This window comes from Delphinapterus leucas, chromosome 1 (assembly GCF_059928025.1).
Source record: "Delphinapterus leucas isolate spDelLeu-1000000601 "Yukka" chromosome 1, BTC_Dleu_Yukka2, whole genome shotgun sequence".
In the NCBI taxonomy this organism is placed as follows: domain Eukaryota; kingdom Metazoa; phylum Chordata; class Mammalia; order Artiodactyla; family Monodontidae; genus Delphinapterus; species Delphinapterus leucas.
The window spans coordinates 121767919-121784147 of NC_143129.1; the positions used below are offsets into that span (position 1 = coordinate 121767919).

Below are 16229 nucleotides of genomic sequence, written 5' to 3' on the forward strand. Positions count from 1 at the left end.
GTGGGAGCTTCCCAAACCGGGGCACGAACCCGTGTCCCCTCCATCTGCAGGCGGACTCTCAACCACTGCGCCACCAGGGAAGCCCTCATTGTAGTTTTGGTTTGCATTTCTCTAATGATTAATGATGTTGAGCATTTTTTCATGTGTTTGTTGGCAATCTGTATACCTTCTTTGGAGAAATGTCTGTTTAGGTCTTCTGCCCATTTTTGGATAGGTTTGTTTGTTTCTTTGATATTGAGCTGAATGAGCTGCTTGTAAATTTTGGAGGTTAATACTTTGTCAGTTGCTTCATTTGCAAATATTTTCTCCCATTCTGAGGGTTGTCTTTTCGTCTTGTTTATGGTTTCCTTTGCTGTGCAAAAGCTTTTAAGTTTTATTAGGTACCATTTGTTTATTTTTGTTTTTATTTCCGTTCTCTAGGAGGTGGGTCGAAAAGGATCTTGCTGTGATTTATGTCATAGAGTGTTCTGCCTATGTTTTCCTCTAGGAGTTTGATAGTGTCTGGCCTTATATTTAGGTCTTTAATCTATTTTGAGTTTATTTTTGTGTATGGTGTTAGGGAGTCTTCTAATTTCATTCTTTTACATGTAGCTGTCCAGTTTTCCCAGCACCATTTATTGAAGAGGCTGTCTTTTCTTCACTGTATATTCTTGTAAGGCTGTTTTAATGGTAGGAAGAATTGAGTAGTTATGATAGAGACCATATGGCCCTCAAAATCTAAACTATTTACTATCTGGCCCTTTACAGAAAAAGTATGCTAATCCCTGTTCTACACTAGAGTGATGTAAGAAAAGATAACTATCCTCTCCCATAAAATATCCTAGAATATCATATTGGATTTATTAAGAATATATTTCTTATATTAAGGTATCTGGTAATTTTATATATTGATTGCCCTTTAAAATACAGTTAGTTACTCCTTCCTTTTCTATAAAATTCTTAAAGATAGCTAGCTTTTCGACCCTGAAATTTCAATTCTACCCTAGAGATGTTTTAACAAAAATGAGAAATTGTTTACATGAACAATAAAGAATTGACTTATTGTTGAATTATATCTAAGTATTTATTTTCCTGACATTATTTTAGAGGAAAACACTGAAAGTGGAAAAAAAGATCTTAAATTTTCTGTTGAAGACATATTGCCTAAAATAAAGACTGAAAGATAAAAGTTCTGTTTTTTTTAAGGTGCTATTTATAGGTCCAGTGAGACTATGACACAAAATAATGCTTATCCAATTGTTAATAAATATTCACTATATTTATTGTTAGACACTTCAAATATTTGACACAATTTGGAATAACATCTTTCCATATGAATTAATAACTATTAGTGATAATAATTGGTGTTTGTTGGGAATGTATATATTGAACACTATTCTAAGTACTTTACATTAATTATGTAATTTAATACATGCAAAAACCCTGTGAAATAAGTACTAATATTATCCATATTTTACAGACAAGGAACATGCAATACAAGGAATTAAGTAAATAAATGTCAGAGCTGGAATTTGAATCCATTTGTGGATTTTAACTTGACTGACTTACATGGACTTGCAACTTTTCTGGCAAATAACTCAGTCTGGGAGTAGGAAAAAAGTCAGTTGTGTCATTTTCTCCTTCGTGTATACTTTAGCAGTATTCATTTTAATCCAGAGTTGCACTTGGAGACATTAGATCTTACTTTTTTCATTTTATTAGAGTTACTTTATTAAACTACATAATGTGATCTGGAAATCCACCTAGCAGGTACACATACCATACGCTGCAGGAGGCTGAAAGATAACAAAGGGCGCAGCAGGGGAGGGGGGACCCTGCTACCTTTGGTAACAAGCACTTATCCCTCCCAATGGCTTATATCTGATGTGTGACATGTGATGTAGAAAGAGTGAGGGCACCAGTGTCCTTTGTATTTTAAGTAGTAAACCTTAATTTTTCCTTGGAAAAATATCAATAGGAATTCCAATGTGTTTTTCCTGTGCAACAATAGATTATTTTGCATTCCACTTAGACCACTGACATGAACCCAATAACCATATTTGAACTCTAAAGGATATAAAGCTTTGTTATTGACCAGCACAGGAAAAACTATCACTTTCTTAGATCCTTGACCACAGAGAACAGAAGGCAGGTGTCTCCATTAAGGGATCATTGGCATAAAACACTACATCCTGTTCAGTGTTACTGGTTTCTTGACTAAGTTCAATGAACACTAACGCCTAATAGCTAACCAAGTCACTACTCAATAATGTTTTCCTCTTCTACTTTTAACCATTTCTAAAATAAAGTTACTATTAGTAGTCAAAATAAATAACTGTCTAAACAAATTCTTAAACTTTTAGATGTCAATTTAACTTCTCTTTACCTATCCTTCATCTGTAGTTTGGTAGTTTTGCAGAGTTCTTAGGAGCATAAACTGTAGAATCTGTCTACTAGGTATGAATCTTGGCTCTGCTACATCCTAACTGTTTCACTTTGGGCCAATTATTTAACTTCGCTATGCCTCTGTTGCCATAAATGTGAAATAAATATAATGATGCAGATCTTACTCGACTTACAATGGGGTTATGGCTCAGTAAACCCATCCTAAGTCGAAATGCATCTAATACAGCCAACCCATCAAACATCATAGCTTAGCCTAGCCTACCTTAAACATGCTTAGAACAATTACATTAGCCTACTATTGGGCAAATATTTTAACACAAAGCCTATTTTATAATAAAGTGTTGAATATCTCATGTAATTTATTGAATACTGTACTGAAAGTGAAAAACAGAGTGGTTGTATGGGTACAGATATTGGTCAGTGTACTGGTTGTTTACCCTGGTGACAGCGGTGCTGACTGGGAGCTGAGGCTCGCTGCTGCTGCCCAGCATCAAGAGAATATCATACCATATATCACAAGACCAGGAAAAACCAAAATTCAAAATTTGAAGTACAGTTTCTACTGAATTCATATCATTTTCACACCACCGTAAAGTCGAAAAATCCTAAATCAAGCCATCGTAAATCAGGGACCATCTGTAACGATAATATTAAGAAGACTAAGAAAACCTACCCCATAAAGTTCATGTGAGGGTTAAATAAACGAATAAATAAGGAAAACTTGGAATAGTGTCTGGCACATAGAAAACAATAAATATTAGTTATTATTATTTTTGTTACTGATTTGAGCCTCAATTTTATAGTAGTTATTGAGTACATGAAAAATGCTATTTTATACCAGAACAACTATTCATCCAGTTGTGTATCCAAGCAGTCAAGGCCTGGTAGGAGGGTATTGCTGTGTTTTAAAGTGTAAACCTCAAGAGATTGATTAGTGAAGTATCAGGAATACCGTTAATACCCCAGAGTAATCTATGAGGGATACTCTCCTCTCATGATATTTAGAACCTACTTAAATATGTTGTTTTCAGATTTTTTCAGATGTTTCAATATGTTTCAGATTACTTTTTTTTTCATATAATTTGTAGACTACATTCCCATTTCTCTGTAGTCTATGCCCTCCTGAGCCAGGTGCTAATAATTTCAGGAGAGAAGCATCTCTTAGCTCTGTAGATATTCCCAAGCTGCTCAGTTCTGAGCCTCAGGAATGTTAAACAAGATGAGGCTCGTGATGTTAGGAGAGAAATGCTTCCTAGCAGTGTCATGGAGGTATATGTAGGGGAAAAGTTATTCCACCTCCACAGTTCTGACAAAAGGTCAACAAACATGGTAGCGTCATAATTTCTGTGGGTTTTCCCTAAATTTATATTAAAGCAATTTCGCATCTAAACTTTGGAAACTTAGTTTCTAAATATTAATTTATTAGCAAAAAGCTTTTAACAGGTGCCAACCCAATCCATTGCTTCCTGGCACAGCTTCACCATGCAGATCTTGGGCTTTCCAGGGGGAGTTCTGCCGAGCCTGGGTATATTCTTTACTGGGCTCAAACCTTTTATATGTGCTTTCAGCCACTATATACCTTCAGGGTATTTTATCAGTCTTAGCACATACACACATGTTCAGGCTCCACAATGGTTGCAACTTCTGAAAATTGACCCCCTCTTCTTTTGAGATCTCTTTTCAGACAGTTATAGATCAGCCTTCATCGAGGATAATGTCCTTGGGGTTTTCTACTAAGAAGTCAGTGCCCTCAGAGTATAAAAAAGATCAGATGTGAAAATAACTTGAAAGCTAAGAAGTCAGAGTTGTCAAACAAACGTCAGAATGCCCACATACTTTGACTTTCAGATAAACAAAAAATTATTTTTTAAGTATAAGCATGTCCCCAATATTGTATGGAACATACTTATACTAAAAAATTAATTTGTTGTTTATCTGAAATTCAACTTTCACTGGCATCCTATATTTTTATTTACTAATCTGGCAGCAATATGAGAAAGGCCTATAAAGGCAGGTATTATAATGAAGAAAATGTGACAGGTACCTGAAAGTACAAACTGCATTTGTGACTTGCTGGAAAGGAAGTCTTTTACAAGTTATAACTTGTCTTGATCTTTTTATTTTAGGAAACACAGAAGCAGAATCCACAAATAATAAATGCTTTCATATAATTGACTACCCATCAAATATCTGGAACATCAATAATATTTATGAGTTATTGATAAATTAATATTTATTTTAAGCTGGATTTAAATTTTTTATTTTAAAAATAAGAAACACTGTAATTATAGGGTGTTTCATATCTATACCTCTATAATTAGCAATAGAAACACCCTGTATTAGTATTCTAATGCTGTCATAACAAATTATTGCAAACTTAGTGGCTTAAAACACCCCAAATCTGTGAGTTCACAGTGCGGTAGGTCAGAGGTCTGGGCACAGTGCGGCTCAGCTGATTCCTGTGCTCAGAGTCTTACTGGGCTAAAATCAAGGCGTCAGCTCTTCTGGAGGCTTTGGGGGAGAATTTGTTTCTGTGTTTATTCAGATTGTTGGCCAAATTCAGTTCATGCGATTGATTTCTTTGCTGACTGTTAGACAGAGGTCAGTCTCAATCTGTAAATCCTCCCATATTTCCTGACACATGGCCCGCTTGGTCTTCCATCTCTCAGACCTTCACTTATGCCTCATCTCTCCTGCCTTCTGTGGCATCTTTGCTGAATCTTTTCTGCCTTCCTCTTTCGTTTTTAAGGGCTCACGTATTTACATTGAGCCGTTATTTTATCCAGGATAACTTTCTTATCCTAAAGTCTTTCTATCCTAAGGATAGAATTATAACCTTAATTCTATCTGTAAAATCCCTTTTGCTATATTCACAGGGTCCCAGACATTAGGGAGTAGACATTTTTTTTTGGAAGGGGCATATTATTCCACTTACCACATACCCCAATACTATATGAATATACCGTAACTAAGGCATGTAAAGAAGTGATTCCAGCTGGGAAATAATTTAAAAAAAAAAATCAGACAGAAGACAAAACTCTAACTACTTAATTCCAGTCTAGCTAGTAGACAATTTTTTTATTTAATAGATTATATATTTTCACTTTAAAGCTTAAATTAAAAGCTACTCAGCCATCTCTGCAGTGGCCTAGGGATTGAGAATGGGTCTTTTTTTAATGGCCTTTTGGTAAGCCAGTAGAAACCCACCTTTTGTCCTTGGCAGAAGCAGTTTTGTTCTAGGCCAGTTAATTTAAAGGTAATAAAACTATTTGAAAGGATATAGCAGTTGTGATCATGACACATTCTTAAATGAACCAGATCCTGTTTGATATATATGAAAAATTAAAGCATGAGACTAAAAGTGCTATAAGAGAAATTTTCTCATTCTTTCTGGTGAGATCTGACATCAGCATATAGATGGCTTCATCAATTATTGAGAAAAAGACTAAGAAAAAAAATGACTGATTGGGATGCTTTATTCTGAAGTCTGAATTTGAAGCCCTTGGGTTGAATGTACCTGTAGGTCTAAATCTTTCAGAATTAGCTCTTGCTCTCTCACCAGCCCATCTATTTAAATTTCTAGTTTAAAAGACTAAGGCACTTAAAAATTTTTAATGCACTCTGTCAAACGTGTGTGCCAAACTTTGAAGTAACTGCATGTATCAATGAAGTGAAGAAACAAATCTCTGTATAGATAAACATCCCTTAAGATGAAGCAAGGGAACTGATTTTAAGCTTCCAGGACTTCGAATGATTTTTTTTCCACGGCTATTTTCATTCTCTTCTGTAATCTAAAGTACAGCAATGAATTTCAGAGTTCTTATGTTTGCCATGTAATATCCTTGTCCTGTTTATTCCTAGAAAAGTATTATGGGCTCCTGGTTGACAAACTACAACTGTATTTTAAAAATTGAGACAAAAGTCATAATGAGTGACTCTGTTGATTCACAAGTCATTAATTAGCCCCTGTGCTTTTTTGTGACACTAATGTTAGAGATAAGTAAAAAGGGAACCACAGCTTATAAAATCAGCACACATAGGTAAGCACTAATGAGCAAAAGTGTGAATCATTTTAAAGGCAACATTTTGCTAATTAAGGTTAATATTAATGATTTATATTATATTTTAAAGACTTACTGAAGTATTCAAGTATTTTATTGTTGCTGTAGCCATTGCTTGTAAACACAGTGTTAATAGTATCTTCCCAACTATTTAACCTAAAATACAGATATTTCTGTATCAGTCCTCAAAGTCATTACTTCTGGAATAATTGCAAACTATTTCTTATTATTAGAAATACTTTTTAATTCTACATAATCTTGTTCTGAGCTTTTGTTTTTATCTCATCTCAGACTGTTCATGATTACTTCATAAAATATTTCCTCCCAAAAGATACTTTTCTGTACCATGTAAAATGCATAGAGTTTCAACTTAATTTCCACCTGTAAGTAAAGTCATGTGCCTTTAGGTGATGCTAATTCTTTGTTTAAGTTGTTTTTGTTTTTTTTACTCTATTAGAAAAAGAATTTTAAGTAGCTTATATATTTATGGATAAAGAGAGAATGCAGACAGTGTAAAAAGAGTAAATTTAGGTGTTTCCAGTTATCCCAAATTTGCTTAATATTATAATATGACCTTGGATTTGACTCTGAGTTTGGTTAAGGAAAAAATTATTCTGACACTTGTTAAAATGGTAAGGAAGACTTTATTCCAGACTATTGTGAGACGTGTCAAAACTATCAAAATAGGGGAGATTGAGCTCAACTCTGAATACAATAAGGGCAACTGGGAATTTACAGCCAAGGAACAGGTTATGTGTGAGGGAGTGGGTGGGGATGGCAGACAAAAAACTACTAAGAGGAGACATCAAGTGTAGGGAGAATTCTTTTTTTTTTTTTTTTTTTTTTTGTGCGGTACGCGGGCCCCTCACTGCTGCGGCCCCTCCCGCCGCAGAGCAACAGGCTCCGGACGCGCAGGCCCAGCGGCCACGGCCCACAGGCGCAGCCGCTCCGCGGCACGCGGGATCCTCCCGGGCTGGGGCACGAGCCCGCATCCCCTGCACCGGCAGGCGGACTCTCAACCACTGTGCCACCAGGGAAGCCCAAGTGTAGGGAGAATTCTTGCTAAACTTATTTTAAGAGCTTTCTTACTGAATGGCAGGCCAGGGTGATCAGATATCAAGAATGGGAGATGAGGAATTTGAAAGTGATCACATATCAAGAGTGGGAAAAAAATCCTCTCTAAGCTGATTCAGCAGGATTCTTGCTAAAACTGAGCACTGCAAGGATGTCACTGAAGCTCAGGGTTGAGGCCTAGATGAGAAGAGGGCTCAGAGGAACTTGACTGCGATTTAATTAAGGAAAGTCTTTGTCAGTTTCCTACTGACTAAGGCAAGGGAAGAACATGTTGACATACAGAATTTTCATTGTCCAAAACAGTAAAGAGTACGATCGTGCTCTGCATTTCCGTAGAATTGAATTCGGGTCTGATTTTATCATTTGGATTTCAGTTTTTCACAAAGGTACACTGGGAGGCAGTAGGTAGATAAAGAGCATTTAAACAGAGGTGGTGAGGGAATGAGCTAAGGGGATATCTAAAGGTCCAGCAAGGACAATGGCCTAAAGTCATGCTTTGTGTGCTGGAGGAAGAACAGAGAATCCAATGTGAGTGGAGTGAGGTGATCAAAGCACAGAGAAGTAGGACTTGAGGGAAGAAGTATATCATTTCAGACCTTAGAATTTATTGTGAGATCCTCAGGTTTAACTCTGAGATGGGAAGCCATTAGAGGGTTCCGACTAGAGAAGTGGTCTGCCTTACATTTTAAAAGGCTCAATCTTTCTGCTGTAATGAGAAAAGATTGTAGGAAGGCAAGGATGCAAGCAGAGAGACCAATTAGGAGGCTTTTGCAATAACCCAGAAGAGGCATGATGGTGGCCTCTTCCAGGATAAGAGCTGTGAAGATGGTAAATGGTGGTCATATTCCGAATATGTTTTGAAGGTAGAGATGAAAGCTTTGCTGATGAATAAACTTGATCTGCTAGAAAATGAGATAACTTTTTTTCCGTGAGGTGGGATATGTTACAACAAAAGTAGGTTCTTTAGGAGAAGAATAGCAGTTTAACTTTTAACATTTTAACTCATGATGCCCATTAGATTTCCAAGCAGAAAAGTTAGATGGAGCCTAAGGATATTATTTGGAGCCACTGAGTCTGAGTCAGTGAGTATATATAGACAGGTCCAGCAACTGAGATCCAGACAAATCACTTTGTGTTTCACTCCTTTGGCTCTACTGGTCACTCAAGACTGGCTTAGAAATCATACATTAGGGTATCGTCACCTGTGTCCTTCTACTCTACTCTGCAAACAACTGCATGGCACTTCCTAAATAATGTTGTGCTTGCCTGTTGACTGGCCATCTCCTCCACTGTACTGTAAGTTCCTTGAAGAAAAGGACTATGGTGCATAAGTGATTCTTGAGTGAAAGAATAAATTTAAAAACCTTTGCATTTAAGATAAAATCTAAGAACTCTTCATCTTTTGTCTACCTTGTCTCCAGCTACCCTTCCCTATGTTTACTACACTTCAGCCACCACTGCTGGTAATTTCTTAAAGGCATACCATATTCTTAAGCCTCATGGCTTTTTTCTATGCCATTTTGCTTCATAGAATGCTTTTCTCCCTCATTTTTGATCTGCTAATGCATTATCAGTCGTCACGTCTGGTTTAAAATGCTAAATCTTAAGAGACATACTTCCCAAACCTTCATTCTAGTCCACCTTCATTTTGTGTCTCCTAACAGTCTAAATTTGTGACTTAGTAGCATTTTTCACAGTTTGTAGAATTGTAAGTATTTGTATGATTTTTTTTTACTATCTATTTTCTTAATAAGTTTATGAGAACAAAGGGCAGTGTCTGTTTTGTTCATTAATATGTACCCAGACCTCACCAATATACCAGACACTTAGTTGACCCTTTATAAAATGTTTTGAATATATGCAAATAAAAAGCTCCAAGTATTTTTATTATTGTCATTGATAATACAATCAATGTATTTGTGATTGTTTTCATTGCATAAAACCATAATACCTTTTGATAAAAATGCTTTAATCTGTTTTATCTTACAATTGCAAAAATATGTTTATGGACTAAGAATTGTCTCTTGTTTGTCTAGCAGCACCTGGTTTTTATAAGTATGTAAACATTTTCCCTTCTATGTAGAAAACATGTACTTTCCACAGCTAGATCACCCATAAAGAATGTTCCATTTTTACTCTTCACTATTTTAGCATATGACGTAAAAGCATATCCAAAATATATATGCATTTCTGAGAAACCATAACAATAAGCAACTATTTTTCAAATTTGTTTTATCAATAACAGAAGTTTAAGAAACTTTATTTAATAAATATTATAAATTTAAATCACTAACTTAGGAAATTTATGCATTAGTGAACAATTATTTTAACACTTAAAGTTATTTTATCTTATAACTCTTCTGTTGAGTTAACAAGTTCAATATAAACACCTCATAAAACTTCTTTGAAAATTTTCAAACCAATAATATTTTGGGTATATTATTTATACTAACCAAATTTTAATACTTTTTATTATTTTAAAAAACATATATATGTTTATAAAATTAAATACAAGTGTTGTTCCCAAATTTATTTAAATAACTTATAGATATAGAAGCCTAGAAAATGCTATGCATCTCTCTTTCATAAGTAGCAGAGACTATTTATAAAATTAAATATTATTAAATTGTCATTTCAGTTAGTTATTTGAGCATACAATAGGGCGAAACTTGTCAACTAAATCAATTTAAATATATTTTATCTCCCCTCTGCAATTGCTGAAGTCTTTCTTTGTATGGAAACCTTACTGTAATTAGAATTAATTAATCGTATAATTGAAGTAATAAACATTTGGAAGCAGGAAGAAGGGACTAGATCCATATTCCTCTAAGAGTTTCTCTCAAGGACCTCTCCATGGAGATATGACAACATGAAATTATATGATCCATTATTTTATATTGCTTTTTATAATAATAACTAGTAAATTTCATTTTTAGAAGCTATATAAAGTCCTTAGAATATGGAAGAAAAAACAGAATTTTCCTATTAATTTCTGAAATCCTAGTATAAGAATTAGCTGAAAATTAAAATATTGCACTTTGCTACTGTTGTTACAAAATGGCTTTTGAAAACTTTGTTTGGATTAATAAAATATATTCAATAAAGGATTAACCTACAAATTATTTCTATAATTTTAATATTTTTAATTATTAGTATGCTTATGTTAAAATAGATATACATTTAAAATATACCCCTCAATTAATCCTCTGACACTGCACATATGACTTACAAGTCTCCAAAAGTATAAGAAAAGGAAAGAAAAGAAGAGTAAGTTTTTCATAATGCAGTCATTTTAGAAGGGGTAAAAATTCTGTGCATTCTATATAACCGATATTGTGGAATATATAAGAATATAAATGTTTATCAAAATGCGTATGCCTTTAAACATATATTTCACTGATTAATACTTTGAAAGTTTATGAGATTAAATTTAGGGAAAGGAAATCTCAACATAATATTAGAAGAGATAGCTAGATGAACCATACAAAAGAAAGTACATTCAAACATTTTCTAACAGTAGAAATTAAGGATGTTTTGTTGTTTTCAAATTTCCTTTCAATTTCTCTTTTCCAGTTTAAATTTTCAAAGGATTGACAGAAGTATCACTAAAACTTCTTTTCAAAGAAACAGCACACAATTTCATGAACAAAAATTTGATTTCTCAAGTGTTCATAAAGTGTTTTAAACCAAAATTTATCTTAATATGTATATTAACCATATTGTTGGCAGAAGATGATAATTCATCAATCTGTAGAAGTGATTATAACATCTGAAGAAGTTCTTGAACAGGTGCTTAATACAATCTGGCAAATTGTACTAACTGTGATTTGTACTGACAATTTTCAGTGATATTGTAAAGATCAACCACATATTTGTTTGCATATGTCTACTAGAGGGTTTGTACTTCTTAATATACATAAAAGTGCCATGATTTACTGGTTTCTATTTATTTGATATCTTTGTTATTTGTTTATTTCCTTTATATGTATCTAGTTTACTATGAAAATTATCTCTGTTGAAATTAATTTATATTCTCAGGTTAATCTCTTGGCATTTGGAGTTATCATATACAAAGTTTTTCGTCACACTGCGGGGCTGAAACCAGAAGTTAGTTGCTGTGAGAACATAAGGTAAGTATTTCTTCAACTGTATTTTCTTTAGTGATTAAAAGCTTTAGTAACTTAAAGTAGAAATAATTTTTGGAAGGACAATTTTTAAATGATTTTTTCACACTTTCCCCCCATCATATTTAAAATACTAAATAGTATTGCTAAATAGTATTTAATATGTTTAATAAGCCTATAATCACCACAGGTTACATGGTAAGTAAAGCAATCTTTTTGAACATATTCCCCTTTGAAAGAAAAGATGATGACTGCATTTTAAGACAAAAGTTGGCCTTAGTGATCTGCTTTTGCAAAGCACTTCTCAGCACTTAGTAACTGTGTTTCTTCCTTGTGATTTCTAGTTTGCATTCCGCCATGATTTTTCCTCAGCTCCCTCCCTTTAAAACTGATTTATTGAGACCTTGAAAATGGTTAGTTCAGGAAAAACTGAAGTGTACTGTAGGGAACATTAGAAACAACTGACGTTTGGGTCTCTTGGGAACACTCCTGTAGTTTCAATATCTTGCACAAGATTTATAGTTAGGATTTAGCAAATGTTTGATTGATTACTTTCTTTTACTCCTCACCATTCATAGCTACATGTAGTTTGCTGGCTTTAATAAAGTTGAGAATGACTCATTTTCTGTGGTACACTGCAAAAACATCTTCTGCAGTAAAGAATGATTGCACTAAGAATGAATGAGAAAATAAGTATTAGTTGCCTCATTTTCAAGGCAGTGTCCTCAGTGAGCAGGATTGAATATTATTTTACCAAAACTCACAGGCAATAAGTTGAAAATGTGTAAAAGTGAGTATGTGCCTGTATTTTTTAAGAAATAAGCATTCTAACATGAATTTACTTTGAGGTAACTGTATTGCAAAAGCAAAAAAAAAAAAAAAACTTGTTTTATATTTTACATGTTCTCTACTAAGCCTGAAAGGAAAGCAGAAGTATCCTTTGATGTCCTGCCCATGTGATGACCTAAATCCACATGGTATACTCTTCAAGGTTTCTTAGGGAGAATACTTCCTAACAGCTATCTGTCTTACCTTTGGGAGTTCCTGCAACATTAGATTTGAGATCAAAGCATACACACAGGGCTTCCCTGGTGGTGCAGTGGTTGAGAGTCCACCTGCCGATGCAGGGGACACGGGTTCGTGCCCCAGTCCGGGAAGATCCCACATGCCGCGGAGCGGCTGGGCCCGTGAGCCATGGCCGCTGAGCCTGCGCGTCCGGAACCTGTGCTCCGCAACGGGAGAGGCCACAACAGTGAGAGGCCCGTGTACCGCAAAAAAAAAAAAAAAAAAAAAAGCATACACACAGATGAAAATATTTTAGGATTAAGGAAATTCCTTGAAAAATACCAGATTTTAAAAATGCTGCCTTGAATTTGGAAGCACATCCCAGCCACAGTATGCTAGTATACCCTAGCCTGTCCCATGCAGCTATAGCATAATTTGTCAGTTTCAAAATTATTGGTCTTTACCGAAGATTTCTTGGTTATTGAAAAACTGACTTCCCACATAATTTGAGGAATTTGAGGATACGTTAAGTATGCATAGCTTTCTTAGCTGGAACATTGCAAATTTGTTCTAGGTCTTGTGCCAGAGGAGCCCTTGCTCTCCTGTTCCTCCTTGGCACCACCTGGATCTTTGGCGTGCTCCATGTTGTACATGCATCGGTGGTGACAGCTTACCTCTTCACCGTCAGCAATGCCTTCCAGGGGATGTTCATCTTCTTATTCCTGTGTGTTTTATCTAGAAAGGTAAGCAATTTGTTATTTTTGTCAACCTTATAGCATATTTATGTAGCATCAGTTACCAAATTGATAAAAATTCTCATTCTCATAGATTTATGACTTGTGCCTTTATTGCCTAAGTGCAGTACATTTTAGTGTCAAAATAATCAGAATGCTTAGCTGTTCATAGGGAAATGTGCTTTTAAAAAACTTGCTAGTAGGAGTATAAATACAGCTTACATTCACTTGAGCGTATTCTGACAGATAATCAGAAAGCAACAATAATTTAGAAAACTAAATATAACAATTTGTTGTGATTTGAAAATAATTTGATATGATTGTTACAGTTATATTTCACGTTTCTTACTTTCTTCTTTTTCTTTTTTTTAGATCCAAGAAGAATATTATAGATTGTTCAAAAATGTCCCTTGTTGTTTCGGATGTTTGAGGTAAACAGAGAGAACTATGGATCATTATTGCTACACAGAAATAAAGACACCAAGCTGTGGATGGCCAATGTATAAAAATGACTCAAACAAATTGTCCAATTGTTAATACTAATCAAATATTTTAAGTCCATTTTTCTGTTTACTGTGTAAGAAATGTAGATAATACGAGATAAAATTATGTACCGTATAGCTATAGCAAGCTTTCCTACATGACTTAGTTAGCTATGTCAAAAATAGTATTGCAGGTATTTGGAAAGTAACTGGTTTCTCAGAGTGATATCACTGCACCCAAGGAAAGATTTTCTTTCTAACACAAAAAATATATGAATGTCCTGAAGGAAACCACTGGCTTGATATTTTCTTGATTCATGTTGCCTTTGAAACTAGTCCCCTATCACCTTGGTAATGAGCTCCGTTACAGAAAGTGGAACATAAGAGAATGAAGAGGTAGAATATAAAACAGTAAAAAGGGAATGATGGTTGTAACAATGAGACATATTTTGAACAAGCTCGTTGTTTTGTAAACTAGATGGGAAATTAGAGATAAAACAAACAATTGAATAAACACATCTTACCATTCTGTGAATTGTTCTGAACTTAAATTTCTACCAAAACAACTTAGACCTGTATTTGTTATATCCATTTTCTATTCTAATAGTCTATAAAAACACAAAACTTCACAAAAAAAAAAAACCTAAACATTTCTGTTCTGTTTTTAGGTTAACATCAGAATGAGGTATATGCTCTTTCTATACTTATTTCACAGATTGTGATTTCAAATGCTTATTCAGTAGTACATAAATGTGTCAAAATATAATATTGTTCATGCCTGTAAATGTAAAAATTGTGTATATAAACCTGAAGTACTCTGTTCCATAACCTTTCAGTGTAGTGAAAAATATTGTATCTCATTAGACTAGCATATTTGAGTTCTTTATTTTTTTTTAATTTTAGAAATATTGTAGTTCACATCACAATATTCTCTTTTAACTTACTATTTTTAAAAGGGCATTGTAAATATGAAAGTATTCATAAAGTGAATTGCTATTTTTTTCTGTTCAGAAAAGTACACATTTAAAAATGTTATTTATAACAAAGAAATCACTGGGAACTGTATAAACTTTCACACTGGATCTATTTTCTGACAGTTTTCCTCTATTAAGGCATATCTGCTAAAATGTAAGGCTTCTGTCTATCTTCAAGTTTTCTCATTAAAATGTAGAAGCAGTGATTTTACTTCAAAAAATATGTAATTGTTCTACACATACCTTAAAAGTGTGCCAATACACTAAATGTTGTGATTTTAACTTAATTTCTCCAGCTGTTCAAGTGAAGTCTGTCACATCTTACACTAACAAATAAGATGATATCTGAATGAATCTTTTTACTGCTTGGCTGAGGCATTTCTCTAGAAAGATGAGCTGCCTGCCAATGTCTTAAACATTTTTAGAGTATTTGTGATCACTTTTTATTTGATCTTTTGATCTCTTATATGACCTATTATTATCATTATCATTATAGGACAGTGCTATTGGAATAAGATACTAAAAAAATAATCTGTTCAATCAATGTATACAAATTATGTGTGGTGGGCAGAAAATGGTCTTCCCAAAATGCCCACACCCTAATCTTCAGAACACATGAATATGTTAGGTTACATGGAGAGGAGAATTAACCAGCTAACAGCTAGTCCTCTAACTTTAACGTGAGGAAATGATCCTGGATGTTTCAGGTTGGTCCCATGTAATCACAAGTTTCCTTATAAACAAAAGATGGAGGCAGAAGAGGGAGCCTGTTAAAGCAGTGCCATACGAGGCATACTCAACCACACATTGCTGGCTTTGAAGATGGAAACAGTCCACAAGCCAAAGAACATGGGCAGCTCCTGTAATCTGAGAAAGGCAAGGAAATGGATTCTCCCCCAGAGCTCCTAGAAGGAAGTCAGCCCTGCTGTACTTTTGTTTTAGCCCAGGGAGACCCAGTTTGGACTTCTAACATCTAAAACTGTAAAACAATAAATGTATATTGCTTTAACCACCAAGTTTGTTGATAATTTGTCACAAGATTATTGATATTTTTTTGATAATTTGTTACAGCAACTATAGGAACTAATACTATGGAAATATATACATAATAACATCTTTAGATATAAGCAAGTATTCATAACAGCAGGGAAAACCTTAAAATCCTGAATCTTGTTTTCACTAACCCTCCCATAGACATCATTGGGTGAAACTTCTATTCTTTAGTATGAGATTTCAGACATTTTCATAACTGCTCACTTACCTTTTTATTAGGTAAGGATCTCTCTTTAAAAAAAAAAAAAAAAGGTGTGTGCACACGTATAAATATATATTTATTGCATAAATGCCTCATAGCACTTGCCCCCTGATTTTATAATCAACAAGAGAAAGG

The 16229-nt window shown here is 34.3% G+C and overlaps 1 protein-coding gene across 2 annotated transcripts in view; it reads left to right on the top strand.

The window, feature by feature from the left end:
• The window catches only part of ADGRL4 (adhesion G protein-coupled receptor L4), a 121864-nt gene extending 106017 nt beyond the window's left edge, over nt 1-15847 (top strand). For both annotated transcript variants that reach the window (XM_022581003.2, XM_022581004.2), the window contains 3 exons: nt 11559-11650; nt 13224-13392; nt 13756-15847. In XM_022581003.2, coding sequence (XP_022436711.1) covers nt 11559-11650; nt 13224-13392; nt 13756-13818 — 324 coding nt within the window. In that variant the 3' untranslated portion in view covers nt 13819-15847. The remainder of the gene's footprint in view (nt 1-11558; nt 11651-13223; nt 13393-13755) is intronic.
• Nucleotides 15848-16229: the final 382 nt, after the last annotated feature.